This window comes from Nelumbo lutea, chromosome 1 (assembly GCF_056320005.1).
Source record: "Nelumbo lutea isolate HS-2025 chromosome 1, American lotus-T2T, whole genome shotgun sequence".
NCBI classification, from domain to species: Eukaryota; Viridiplantae; Streptophyta; class Magnoliopsida; order Proteales; family Nelumbonaceae; genus Nelumbo; species Nelumbo lutea.
In genome coordinates, this window is record NC_142684.1 from 216582239 (window position 1) to 216596563 (window position 14325).

A 14325-nucleotide genomic window follows, 5' to 3' on the forward strand; every position below is an offset into this window, starting at 1 on the left:
ACAAAGAAAAAAGCGAGGGGAACTACAGAATCTAGAAGTCCTTGTTCTCATTAGAGAATGGGTATATTTTCATGAAGTGTCATCTCAAAATGTGGTACTACTATAATCAAAAGATATCCCCTTACCTTAGAAGGTGTAGGACTGAAACCAGAATCAGTCTCTGCATCGAGAAAAAAGTTATTGAAAGCTTAGAATGAATGAACCAACTAAGTCTCCCAATTCCATAGTAACAATAACAGATATTGGAGTAATTGAATAAGCTAAAGCAATTAATTTACCAACAAAGCATTTCACCCTCAGGCAACATCTCTTCAACAATTGGGCCCTGTATCCTTTTTTTTGCCTAGGTTCCATAAAAGGAAGTATTCCCTATAGCAAAACAGAAACACATTACTATGCAGACTTCCCGTTCCTGTCCCAAATACACTATCACACATACATGTACCTATGCACAGAGACAGTGCACCTGACATGAATTAAATATTCAAATAGTGAGTAAAAATATTGTAGTTCATGTAACTACGAGTTAGCATACAGGAGTGGTGTATTTATAGATAAGGGTAATTTTGAGTAAATTATTCTTTTACTTATCTCAATTATCTTCTTCATTCTTCTTACACTTGTCCAGGCAAGGGATTAAGGTTTACAAGTTGGAAGATAACTGATTGCCTTACCTGTAGCAGAATCATTATGGCTTGCAGATGTCATCACACCTGTACAATCACATACCTTAAACAGGGGAGTTCTCTCTACAAGTTCAGAGAAGATAATATTACAATTTCCACAGTAATTTTTCAGAAATTATTTTAGAATTTTCCCTGAAAATAGAAAACAGCTCAGTATGTATTGATGTTCCCTACATCTCTAAGGATGGTATCCAGATACACCCTATCCCAAAACTCTCACAGCTTACCGCAGAATGAAGTTAACAGAGTTAAAACCATTTCTCCATTTCTGGAATGGAGCACTAAGTACATGCCATTTATAAACCAGGTACCATCATTTCAAACCATGTCAGGCGCGTAGCCAAGTTATTAGGTGGGGATCCTTGCTCCCCCCCCCCCCTAACTTTTCAAAGAAAATGTTACTGGGTGGGGACTGTTCTCCATTATCCCTCGTTGCTTGCCCCCCTCCCCCAAGATAATATTCAGGACCCACCACTGCTTATCGTAATCTATTGACAAAATGAAATTAAGGAAAATGAAAATATTATAGATGTTTTTTAATGCGCAGAACAATGTCATTCTTCTTCTTTGCTTAGATTGCTTTGAATGGACACTTGATCTCCCAATTTTTTCATATAAAAACAGAGGCCCCGTTTTTAAAGGAATGTTGAGAGATGGCACATCAAAGTAGGTTTCCCTTGCACTCCTTTTTGCATGTTAATCCCTTCCCTTTTCTTGGTTTGCCTTGCTATCATCCTTTACACTAAATTTAGCTAAATGCATAAGACTGTAAAGTTTTCATGTAGCAGTAAGAACTCCATGTTTTCTTTTTTATTTATTACCAAAAAAAAAAAAAAACTGTGTTCACCATGTACATCCCTCCTTATTGTCCTTCCATCCTCTCTTGCCATTAATAGGGTTGGTAAATGTTAAGATGATTCTCTCCATTCTCCTAATCTCATTAACTTCAGGTTGGGGTTCTCATTTCCCCTTGTCAAGAATTGAGGATTGGGATTATCAGAAGGCCCAACTTAATGCACAACAATTCTTAATTTCAAAGTGGCTAGCTCATTCCAACTACCAACAATCAATTCCAAATTATGGTTCAATGTCTCGAACATCCATTCCCATGCTGAGTTTTACTCCATTGTCAAAGTGGCTAGCTCACCAATCCTCCACCTTATTGATGTTGAATTTCTGATTCTGACAATCATGGGTATTATTTTAGAGCCTAATTGTACAAGGAATATTTTTTCTTTATCCAAGTTTTAGTTTTACCTGTGTTCCAGTCAGAACCTTTCTCACTCAGAGGAAGGGTGCCAGCTCCGAATTGATTTAGTTCCACTGTACAGTTGGGGTGGGTGCCAACTCCGAATTGATACCAATACACGGGCGGGTATTGGTGTTACAGGTGGGGATATTTGAAATTTTGAATTGTTGTAAGCCTGCAGTGGAATTTAGAATTCTGAGGTGGAGTGCAGTATAGTTTTTATAAAATTCAAAAACTGTTTTGATTTTCCCTGTAACAAGCTGTTGAGAAAACTATGGAGTGTTTACCTTCCCATTGGTTCCTTACCTGTTTTTCAACTAAAGCCCACCTACACTTGAGCAGGTTACCCAGATTAATGCATGTCTTCTTGTCCCTTCTCTATTCTGTCCTGTTTAGAGTTTTTGATCTTGAGTTTCTTGTCCCTGACTCCATTTTGAATTTAAGATAGCCCCTATCATTGTCCCCTCCAAGTACAGGAAGATGTGGGACCCCCAGGAAGTAGGGGTTTTAACCAATTTGGCTTTTTCCCAACCTATGTATCTCTTGTTTGAAAGAGATAGCAAAGAATTATCTCACACAACTTCAATCCAGTTTTCTTCTGTATAATTTCCAAGAAAAAGGGGAGCCTAATGCACAAGGTTCCCGCCAATGCGGGGTCTCAGGAGGGAGAGATGTACACAGACTTACCCCTGCAAAGAGGAAGTTTCCTATATTTGAACCAGTGACTTAAAAGGCACGCCTAGGCGCACAGGCGAGGCACCTAGGTCCCAGGTGCAGCACATTCAAAAGGCACAAGCCTGGTGTGCTTTGCTCTTCAGCCCAAGAACATGACTTTTGAAAATTTGTGCATTTTTTTCTGGTTATTAATGCTTAGCAGCTGGATCGGGGGCTCTGCCTCCGTATTTGCTAATGGTGCTCATTCACCCTAAAAAAAGATATTTCTAAAAGACATTTAAAGTAATAAAACCATATTTATAGGGATTATGAATTGAAGACCCTGATATGGACTTGCTTGGACATTTTTCTGGTTTTTGAAGCTTAGCAACTGGGTCAAGGGCTGTATTTGTTAATGGTGCTCATTTGCTAATGGTGCTCATTCATCCTAATAAAGGATATTCTTAAAAGACATCTAAGGTAATAAAACCATATTTATAGGGATTAAGAATTTAAGACCCTGATATGGACTTGTTTGGGCTTCCCTAGAGGGGCTTGGTACAAAGGTAGCTCATAGAAAAGGGAATGCATAATGTTTACCATCACATTAGCTATTTTAAGTAATGCAAATGGGGAAACATAAAGTGATTAAGAGTTTAAATGCTTGAATATGTTTTATATGTTATGCTTGATTTTATTTTTAAATTTTCATTCCAAATATGTTTTACATGTTATGTCTATTTATTTTAATTTGAGATAAAAGGTTTCTTTAAAACATTTATTTTAGAATTTAGGTTTGTATTTTTAATTAATATTGTGTTTAGTATTTTTAATATTCTGAATTTTTTGGCATTTTTTTGAATTGTTTTAGCATTTTTGTGCCTTGCTTCAAAAGGGTGGTGCACACCTCAGCCATCGCGTGCAAAATGACCCTTGCGCTTTAAGCTTTTATAACACCAATTTGAACCCTGGTCACCAAGTTGCAATGGAGCAACTCAACAATTACGCCAAGGCCCACCCTCTATATAATTTCCAGAAATGTTTCTTTTTAACATCCATAGACCTAAAGTCAAGATATAATTATCAAGACTTCAAGCCAAATAGGCATCTATTATAAAACAATATTACACTTCTCGATCCCAAGATAATAATCAACCATAGATTGATTAATTTCTAAAGCCTAACACATCTCACATGCTAACAAAAATTTTTGTACTGAGATAGTGGCCACAATATACAAGTTTCCAAAGCAAAGATTCCAATAAAACATAAAAAGAAGTCTGTCTAGAGACCACAATTTACTCTACTTTCTGACAATCAACAAATATAAACCTCAGATGCAAGTATACAAAACCCAACTAACCCAACGAGCATCTGGAAGTAGACGGCCTAACCGACGAATTGATACACGACAAAAGTTGTCAAAGTTCTCCATTATCCTACATCCACTGGCATCAAGCTCTTCCAAAATCCTATCAAAGCTCTCTTTTCCCTATGCACCAATTTAAAAGGTTCTATGATGAGCAAATGTTCACCAAACTAACAAGTAAACAAGAACAAAGATAAAATTTACGCAATTCAACATCTATAAGCATTTAGCTTGTTAAAATGTTATTAGCACTCTTTAATACCTAATTCTGAAGGGAAAAATTATAAGACAAAACAACAATATTAGTGGTGAACTACCTCGATAATGGGAAAGTACACACACTTCAGGCATGCATTAGCTTCTTGACAAAGCCTTGAACCTAACAAAATTCCAGGTATAAGAAATTTATAACAAAAGTAAAAAAGAAAAACAAACCAAATTTTCTAGTGCTCATAAAGTTGTTAATTGCAAAAAAAAAAAAATCTTGTCGCTGGCAACCATGATAAGCTATATTATCCAACAATAGAAACAATGTGAAGTGTTATAAAATCTTTGAAAATATTTACAAGTATTTCAGGATATGACAAAACACGACTTGGAAATCAAACTAGTAATACTCTTGACTATTTTGTGATGAATCAAGGAAGAAAAGAAGAGAAAAACATATCTAAACAGAGAAGAAAAGAGCTTTTCGAAAGGTCAAATTGTGGGTTAGCACTATTGTTCCACTATGCTATTGTAGTCATAACCCATTAATTTGTAAAGCCAATTTTCTTGACAAACATTGAGAACTGGATGATCCACCAAAAACTTAAGACTCCTCTCGTTGTTCAGATGGTAAACCTCCAACCCAAGTGATATTCTCTCCACTTCTAAACAGAAATCACCATGGCCATCAATTCCTTCTCGAACATGGATTTTCTGTTCCTGTGGAGACAAAGTTTAACGAAATGGGACACCATGTGGCCTTCCTGCACTAAGATGCCTTTATATGACACATCTACTTCCACCACAAACTCCTCTCAAAAATCTTAAAGTGCCAAAACCAGTGCTGATGTGAAAGCTTGTTTTAGCGTAATGAAGGGCTGTTTTCCGAATCCAACCCCAACCATGCATATGAGTTCTTCTTGAGGAATTGAGTCAAGAGAGACACTAGAGTGCCATAGCCCTTAACAAATCACCGGTAGTTACCAGTTAATCCCAAGAAGCCTCCTCTCCCGATAAACATGCATTTTCAACCAGTTCAACTTCTTCATGGGAATACTTTGGGCTGCCAATCTAATTGTCTTGCTCAGGTTGGCTTCGGGATGGTTCAGTGAAGTCTTCAAGATTGGTTCAACTGGCTGAATCAGCTAATTCAAACCATTAAACCTTTCTTCATTAAGCCTTGCTAGACTGGAAACTGCTACCACCAATGTAGGTTAAATGGCCTTTACTTCAAGGCAGAAATCCTCACAAAATCCTTCAAGAAGCAGCCAACGAGGACTTTTTTCCAAACCACCTATGGATTCATAGTTAACCTCTCAAACTCTACTTGATAGCCTCATACTCTCATATTGATCCAACTTGTTGCATCTTGGTCAATGCCTCATCTTAGTCTTCAAAGACAAAAGGCCTCAACTAGATGTAAAGAGTTTTAGTGAAGTTGCTCCAAGTTACCCAAGCATGTGAGCACTTGTACCAATGGAACTTGTACCAATGATGTGAGCACAATCCATGTGAATCAAGGCCACAACCATCATTCATCGCTTAGTACATCCTAGAACTTGAAATACCTCTCTGAACTTAGATCCAAATGGGTCCACATTGAGAAAGGTTGGAAAACCAATCTTGACTGTTCAACAAAAATTTCTGCCAGATCGTCACGCACTACCCTAGCTATATCCTTCAAAACCACTCTTATTACCTCTTATTTAAGCAGTGATCTTTTCACACTTCAACATGACCACCATTAGAGAGCCTCTTTAATTTCACATAAATCTCCAATGAACTTGTCTAGACCTACCTCAGTCTAGTCAATTCGCTCCCCCATGGATGCCAATTTTCTTATGGTTATCACGAATCGAGCTCTGATACCATAATTGATTAGATGCAACTCTCCTTAGGAGCCTCCTTGAGGTAGACTCTTCCTCCGGAAACAAACACACAAACAGAGAGAGAGAGAGAGGGAGAAATAAGGGTGTGTTTGGTTCAAGGGAAGATTCTGGTGGGATGGGAAAGGATGGGATGAGTAGGGGAAAATGTATGGAAATTTTTCACATTCCAAGGTTTTGTTGCAAAAGGAAAAATAGTGGGAAAACAAACCCTTATAACAAATACTAATTAACTAATTAGGTAATTAGTGCATTTATTTTTTATATTATGCAATTAATTAATTACTAATTACTAATTATTAATATTTTATTAATTAGTTAGCTTATATATTATTATTATTTATATTTTATTTTAATTATTATTTTATGTTAATTAAATTATTGATAATAAATTAATCATTTCATTAATTAGTTTTTATTTATTACTTAATTAACAATATTTTCATGGTTTAGTATTTTATTAATTATTAATTAATTTTCAGAACTAGTTAATTAATTGTTAACATTAATTAATATTTTAATTTTTATTAGTTTATATTTTATTATTCATGTTTAAGACTTAATTAGAAGTTTTAATATTTTATTCTGAAATACTAATTAATCATTAAATTACTATTAATTGATTAATATTTTTATTAGTTATTTATTTTAATTTATTTACTAAGTATTTTTATTTAAATTATTTTATTAATACGTTATTAAATCATTAATAATTTATTGATGGGTCATATATCTAATATTAAGTTATTAACTCTTAGAAATACTTCCCCATCCATTCTCACTTATTTCCAACAAAAAATGGTGGGATTCCACATCCCAAGAATTGAGATCTATAATTCCACGTTTTTCCCATCCCGTCTCATGACGTACCACAAATCAAACATAGGAAGGGAAGAATATTCCAGAATATTTTCCCTTCCCATCCCACTAAAACTATTGTATTCATTTGCATCACTTGGTGACCTATTTATACATTCTTGATTACGTCACAAGCAAGTATTGGCCTATTTGCAAGGTCCCCGAGTGTACATGTGCTTAATGGGCCTATTTGCAAAGGTTTGCTTATGCATATAAGCAAACCCTTTAGATGTATAGGGGTATCCACAGGTTTTTAGCGGATGGATGGGGCAATTATCAAATAGAAACTTTGTATAACTTTGTAGTACTTTCATGCAGTAAGAAAGGCCACATCCTTGTCATCTAAGTTCAGTGCCTTGTTAAGGTGCTCAAAACAGCAAACTCTACAGCTGATTCCTTAGCAAAGGAAGCAGCCAATAGGAATAACCTATATTCGAGTCTTAAATGAAATATGGGTCCATTGAAACAAGGGCTTCTTCCACCTCCATTCTTCTTTTCTTGCATAAAAGATGGGTTCCATCTTTATTCCTTCTCTATTCAAATTTCAATTTAACACAATGGTTGGATTAGTAAAAATCTAAATCTAATTTGACAAAAAAAAAAGATATCTAAATCTTCTCCACAAAAGTTGGAGGTTTACATGAACAGTACTATATTTCATCTTTCTTTTTTTTTAGGAAAGTTTAACCATATTTCATTATAGAAAGAAAAGGTACATGAGAAGATGTACATAGCAGCGGTAGAACCCCAAAGCTTACAGAGGAAGTAATCTATCACTATACAACTCTTCCAGAAACACACCCCATTTGGCTAATCAATCTGCTGTGTGATTTAGCTCCCTAGGAATCCAAGTTAGTCTTGCATTTAGGCAGTTCAGGGAGCTCCTAGCCTCTGCCAAGTCAGTCTCTAAGGTCCTCCCCCACCCCTCTCCTTGTCTCTTAACCATTTTATGGTATTTGCTGCGTCCCTTGCAATTATATTTCATCATTCTCTTAGCCTTCTTTTTTAGATCTGGGCAAGGATTGATAAAAGTCTTCTGCATCACAGTAAATCTAAACTACTTTCAAAAACTAGTATAGGCATTCTGGGTTTGGGAAGCTATCTCTCTCGATATGCTTGTGCATATGTTCATTCAAAGCACAATTTGGTCTTGCATAGACAATTGGTGCAGCTTTCAAAACCTTTGTTCCTAAAACCAAATTTTTACAGGGTTTCCAATCAGGTTGGCAGGACCATCAGGAAACTATATTCTCCACAGAATGAATATGCTCCACGTTTACAAGATAACTCCTGAGCAGAGAGATTGATTACTTGTATTTTTGTTTCAGAATTAGAGATAACCCCAACTGTACTAGAAAAAAAGGGATGAGATCAACCTTAACTGAATCTGTTGAGACTGGTTGTGTTAGGGTATAATATGTTGGTCCCCAACAGAGGCTTTTTCGTGGTTGATAAAGTTTCCACACTACAACATCTAAATGATAAGTACCTATATCCAAAAACGTGTAGTACAAGGATAACAAAAAATCTGTGGATCACTTACTCTTTAGGTGGTCATTAGAAACTTTGCTTTTGGAATTCGTTAACTCTATTTTCAACAACCAATAATCAGCCCTTCATTCGATTCATGGTTTAAAATGTCCCTAAATTCCCTAATATTTCAACATATTTCCATTTCCGTGGGTAGCGACATGAAATTTTACCGGAATTGACATTTCCCCAATAAACACTACCAACACTATGTGGAGTACCACAAATAGTTTCCACAACATATTTCCATTTCCACTTTCATGGGTAGTGACATGAAATTTTACTGGAATCAACATATTTCCCAGTGAACACTACCAGTATTATGTGGAGTCCAAGAGATTGTATTATAACATAAGTTGGTAAAATATTCTAAATATGTCAAGTAACAATTTTATTGTCCGCCTAACTTACATGATTACCACTTTGAGCTAGCTCAATATTCATTTCAAACATGAAGTTAAATATTAGTTTTTTGTTTGTGTAATAGATTATTTGGTTGATCTATTACAATCATTTACATTTTCTATGAGTTAAAATTTTGCTTTAACTCATTTTATCATGAAGCTCTGAATCTTAAAGTTTACAGGGCAACTTCAGAACGTATTCTTTTGTCTATAACCTTAGTTTCTTAGCTTTGTTTAATGATTGGCAACAAGATAATAATTTAAAAGGGTATACCTATGCTTCTTTTATCATTTCATAAAATATCTTTCTATATTTTGCATATTTTAAAATGTTTCCACCATGCCTATAATTTTTACAATATTTCCATATCATATTTCCGACATGTTTCTTATATTTGGATGACCGACATTGACATTTTAAACCTTGATTCAATTAGATATGTGATTTCCTCTTGACCACCCTTGTTCTTGTCTTCAGATCTAATTTGATCTGGACAATAGTTCCTTCAAATATTTTTTCAAGAATTTGGAATGAAAATAACCACAAAAGTTCTGAAGAAGTCCTTTTCTCAGTTGTATCCTGACGCTAGTAGATTATTCATCAGGGACCATTGCCTAGATCTCAACAATTTAGAAAGGATTTTGTTTTCAACTAAAGCAATGTTAGGCATAGTGAAGGGATACTGTAAAGCACCTTTTTCCTTTGTATTTCTTTTTCTTTTCGTTGGTGTTTGCCTTGGTGTTTCTTTTGTTCATGCCCTTAACCAAGTTAAAAATAGACCTACCATTTCTTCCCCCACCATTACTCACGGCTTTATATTCATGTAAATAAAACATTTCAGTAAATTTTGTAATTTTATCAAGAGTAAGTGTTTCAGTCATCTAGAATGACTAGCTTTAACATATAACCAAAGTATGACAATGATAGAAATCAGTCAAATATATGTCATCCAACATTTTTGGCTTCCTGTGATTTACCAAACCATGATACTACCTGAGCTCATGAGAAGATATAGCCAAATAAAAACACTACCTATCAAAAAAAAAAAACTCATAAACATCAATAAAAATGAAAAGCACTGCTCACCAGGACTTTTCTTTGCAGAGGTGAATTGATTCATGGAAAAATGAAGTTGTATAACAAACTCAGGGCCATTGCAGGAATGCAAATTTGTAGTTGCAACCTCCCCACCCTCTACTTCAGTTAGATCAACATCATTGACCTACAAAGCACATATCTGTTCATCACCAACTTTTTTTTAATCAGCAACAGGTAATAATAGTGTGAAAAATGTACAAAGCATTTACACCATGATACAAGACATTTCTATATTTTCCTTGGAAAAGAGCCAGACCACTTCTGCTCAATCCTCCACTCCAAGAATAAAAAATGAACCCAACACAAGTTTTGCTTCAACTTGAAGAATAGCATTCCCAAAGGGACTGTCGCTTTACTCCCTCTCGAGCAAAAGACCTTGCAGATCAGCATATGCAACATGCTTCTGCTGCACTGATTTGAAGATTTAGGTGCCACAAACCTTCCAACTGTCGACTCAGCAGGCCACTAAAATTACCTATTGAGTCTCCTTCCACAACCAAGTTTTTAAGGCCTAATCTCCCAGCCAGTTATAGTCCTTGCAACACCATGCAATTCTTCTCTTATTAGGTTCCCCCATCTATTGGCCCAGAAAATATCATTGCAATCTCCATCGTGGTCTTTAAATGCACCACCTATACCTCATTCACCTATATTTCCAAGATTACATCCATCAATCTTTATCCCGTGTTGTGATAGGGGTATTCATGCCATATAGTTTCCATCCATCCTTGGAGAAGATGATGCCACCACTGAACATTCTATTAAGATATCACTCCCAAATCTTTATCCTATTAATGGCCCCTATGTTTACCACCCCAATTAATGCCTATGGTAAGATTTTGCTTGAAAATATTGTGAGGATTTATCATTCCCAAATTATCCATAATACTGTTTTTCCTTGTGCACCTCAACACTATTTTTACCGATTCTTTCTTGGAAAAAATGAAGGGTCAAATATATGCTATAGTCAGTAACACCTAGAACCAAATAGATCAGGAAAATGTTCCCAAATATTGTGGTTTAAAAAAGAACAGAATTTTGGTAAGAGAAAGGAAGGTTCAGAGCTTGCCCTCCACAATAACTGCTTATATCCTCTTCATCCATATCATTGTTTCCACTCTACTGTCGCCTTGGACATTTGACTCTTAATCAACAACTGACAAAGCTCAACTATATGGTCCTCATGCCTGAAATGAGGGCAAAATCTAACCCCATGGAAATCTCTACAAGAACAAAGTCATAGTGGAAAACTTCTGGCCCTATCACAACCAAGACCTGTCTCACTTCATCCTCCAACATAAACACACCACAGCCACCAGGACCACTAGGATTAACTCTTCCACTACCCCAAAAACCACTGAGGCAAATAGGTCAACTATCATGGTAGAATGTGACTGTCATTCTAGCTCTCTGTAGATGATAGAAAACATCCTCAATATCAGGTAACTTTGTGTAAGGCGGTGGTGTGAATGATCTAAGCTCTAAAGTTTAGAAGATGGAAACTAGGGAAATTAGGGTTTCAAAGAAAAAGGTGCTAGAAGTCCCCCCTGAAGGGAATGGAATCTAAGTCTCAGCTTGGGAAGATGTTAGGCAACGGGGAACACAAAGGTGTTAGAAGTCCCCCTTGAAGGGAAGGACCCCCCTATTTATAGGTAGGGGAACTATGGACGCGTGCATGGAAGGAATGATTCCTGAACATTCCGAAGCTGGTTAGTGCTCAGATCCCTAGGCTCATTCGACAGGGACAAAATAGAGTGAGGACCAATGCACAAACTGTACAGGCCATCATTGCTACCTCCTGACGATGCCACGTATGGGAATTGCACGTCTCGTGTCTGCAAGCTCTATGCAAAAGAATATAGGTGATGTGCCGCAGTCAAAAACTAGGTTCTTATCCACATTCCATTGTAATTGTATTCAACCTATGAACTGTGGTTCACAATGCTACTGTAGCGATATACAAGTCTGTCCTCTTACACTTTGAACTACCCAAAATCTAAGAACTAGCAAACTGATCAGATCCACTCCACATCTATTGGTCCTTTTGGGAAGGAAATGGTGAGTGTCCCACATAAGGTATATGAGAAGTTTCTTCAAATATCCTCTCAACAAAACACAGCTACTCTTGCCCATTTAGGTATGGCTTGCTTGGCTTCCAAACTCTCACATTGGATCATTGAATTTGGAGCCTCGGATCATATGTCTAGGACTCCATATATAGTTTAATTCATTTTCTTCATTTTCTACTTCTCAAACAGTTACCCTTGCTAATGGTTCTACCTCTCCCCTCTCCAGTGGCACTACAAACATGGACATCCATCACTCAAAGCTCTAAAGTTGTTGGTTTCGTCTTTAACTCGTCTTCCATCGTTGGATTGTGAGTCGTGTCAATTTGGGAAACACCATAGAGTTACTTTTAGTTCTAAAGTTGATAGTCGTGTTCTGAATCCTTTTTCTTTAGTCCATTCAAATGTTTGGAGTCTAAACAAAGTGCTGTCACATAATGGTTTTAAGTATTTTATAATTTTTGTTGATGAATTTTCAAGGATGGCATGGCTCTATCTTATGAAAGATCGAAGTCAATTGTTCTCTATTTTTCAAAAATTTTATGCTGAAATACATACCCAATTTGGAGTTCATATTAAACTTCGCTCAAATAATGTAAAAGAGTACACCTCAACACCATTTCAGCAATACTTAGAGCACCATGGGATAATTCATCAAGCTTCTTATTCTTATACCCCACAACAAAATGGTGCGGATGAATGGAAAAACCGACACTTGAAACTGTTCGGTCCACTATGCTTGATATGAATCTCCCAAAGCGTTTTTGGAGTGATGTTGTCCAAATATCATGCTTCCTCATCAACCAAATGCTCATATCCATCCTTAGAAGTCGATCCCCTTTTCCAGTCATGTTCCCTACTCTTTCTCCATTACCTCTTATCCCTAGAGTCTTTGATTGTGTTTGTTTTGTTCAAAATTTTGGGCCTGATTTAGACAAGTTAGATGTTCATGCTACCAAATGCATCTTCCTTGGATACTCCAGAATCCAAAAAGGGTACAAGTGTTATAACCGTAGCTCTCATCGAAGCTGAGTTCTCTGATGTCACTTTCTTTGAGTCCGTTCCATTCTTCTTGAGTACAGATGTCCCTCCTCCTACTCCTATGGTTCCACTTCCAATTCCATTTGGACCCCCTTCCTACGGTTCCTGTTCTATCTACGTCACCGCCTTCCCTAGTGCAAGTTAATACTGAGAAGCCACCAATCACCTAAGTGTATACTCATAGAAGAGCATCGGCCCCTCCTCAAGTTCAACCCTCCTTCTGACATTGATCTTCCTATTGTATCGCAGAAAGGTAAACGTAATTGTACATCTCATCATATTTTTCATTATGTTTCTGTTGCTCACCTTCCCACTTCCCATTTTATATCTTTGCTATCCTCTGTTTCCACTCCTAAGACTGTCCAAGAAGCTCTTACTTCTCTAGGGTGGCGACAAGCAATGGAAGAGGAATTATCTACTTTGCAACACAATCACGCATGGGAGCTTACCACTCTCCCTCTTGGTAAGCATGTTGTTGGATGTAAGTGGGTCTACACAGTGAAGTATCTCCCAGATGATAGTGTGGAACGATTAAAGGCCAGGTTAGTGGCCAAAGGCTATTCTCAATTAGGGGATGAACCCTTGTTTTTGTTACAGGAAAAGAAGAAAAGAAAATGTAGTAGAAGAAGAAGAATATATGGAGGAATAAAATGTACTGACTAGATAAAATTTAAAGTTCTTCCTTACTTATTGGTTCAGGTTTTGAAGTCTTTGAGGGTTCAATACAGCATTTAGCAATGTTTGTGTTGATTAAACCCTAATAAATAAGAAAACAATAAAAATAATTTAGTATATAAACACACAAAATGATTATTTTAGTTAAATAATGTCTATTTTATAATTATAATCTCAAAAAAGTATTTTATAGTAGGAAGTAAAAAACAGCTTGGCAATTAGGTGAGACGAGCCTCAAAGGGTGCCTTGTCGCCTTGACAACTATGATCTTTTGTAATCCAACACATAAAATATAAATACAAAATGGGTCAGCTAGGAGAAGTGGCGCAAAAGATTGATTGGAGTTGTAGTCATAAGCCATCAAGTTGATTCTTGCGAAGGCCATATCCTTGGTGGAAAGGAGGCATTGAAAACAAAAGGCCATATCCTTGAAAGCTTCGCCCTAGAAGGACATCTTGAATAGAAATCCACCTCGGCAAATGGTATCACAGCATCGAAAAAGAGACAATTTATCTTCCAAGCTTTGAATTATTTGTAGGTTGCAAATTACACTTATCACACATGAGTGAACGGGGATGTCGTTGTGATAGGGAATTTGTAG

At 36.5% G+C, this 14325-nt stretch overlaps 1 protein-coding gene across 10 annotated transcripts in view; it reads right to left on the bottom strand.

The window, feature by feature from the left end:
• The window catches only part of GMI1 (gamma-irradiation and mitomycin c induced 1), a 123795-nt gene that overhangs the window by 59530 nt on the left and 49940 nt on the right, over nt 1-14325 (bottom strand). For all 10 annotated transcript variants that reach the window (XM_088963168.1, XM_088963163.1, XM_088963166.1 and 7 more), the window contains 5 exons: nt 9931-10066; nt 4276-4337; nt 3953-4081; nt 279-369; nt 126-160 (listed from right to left, as the gene is read on the bottom strand). In XM_088963168.1, the coding sequence (XP_088819294.1) occupies nt 126-160; nt 279-369; nt 3953-4081; nt 4276-4337; nt 9931-10066 (453 nt within the window). The remainder of the gene's footprint in view (nt 1-125; nt 161-278; nt 370-3952; nt 4082-4275; nt 4338-9930; nt 10067-14325) is intronic.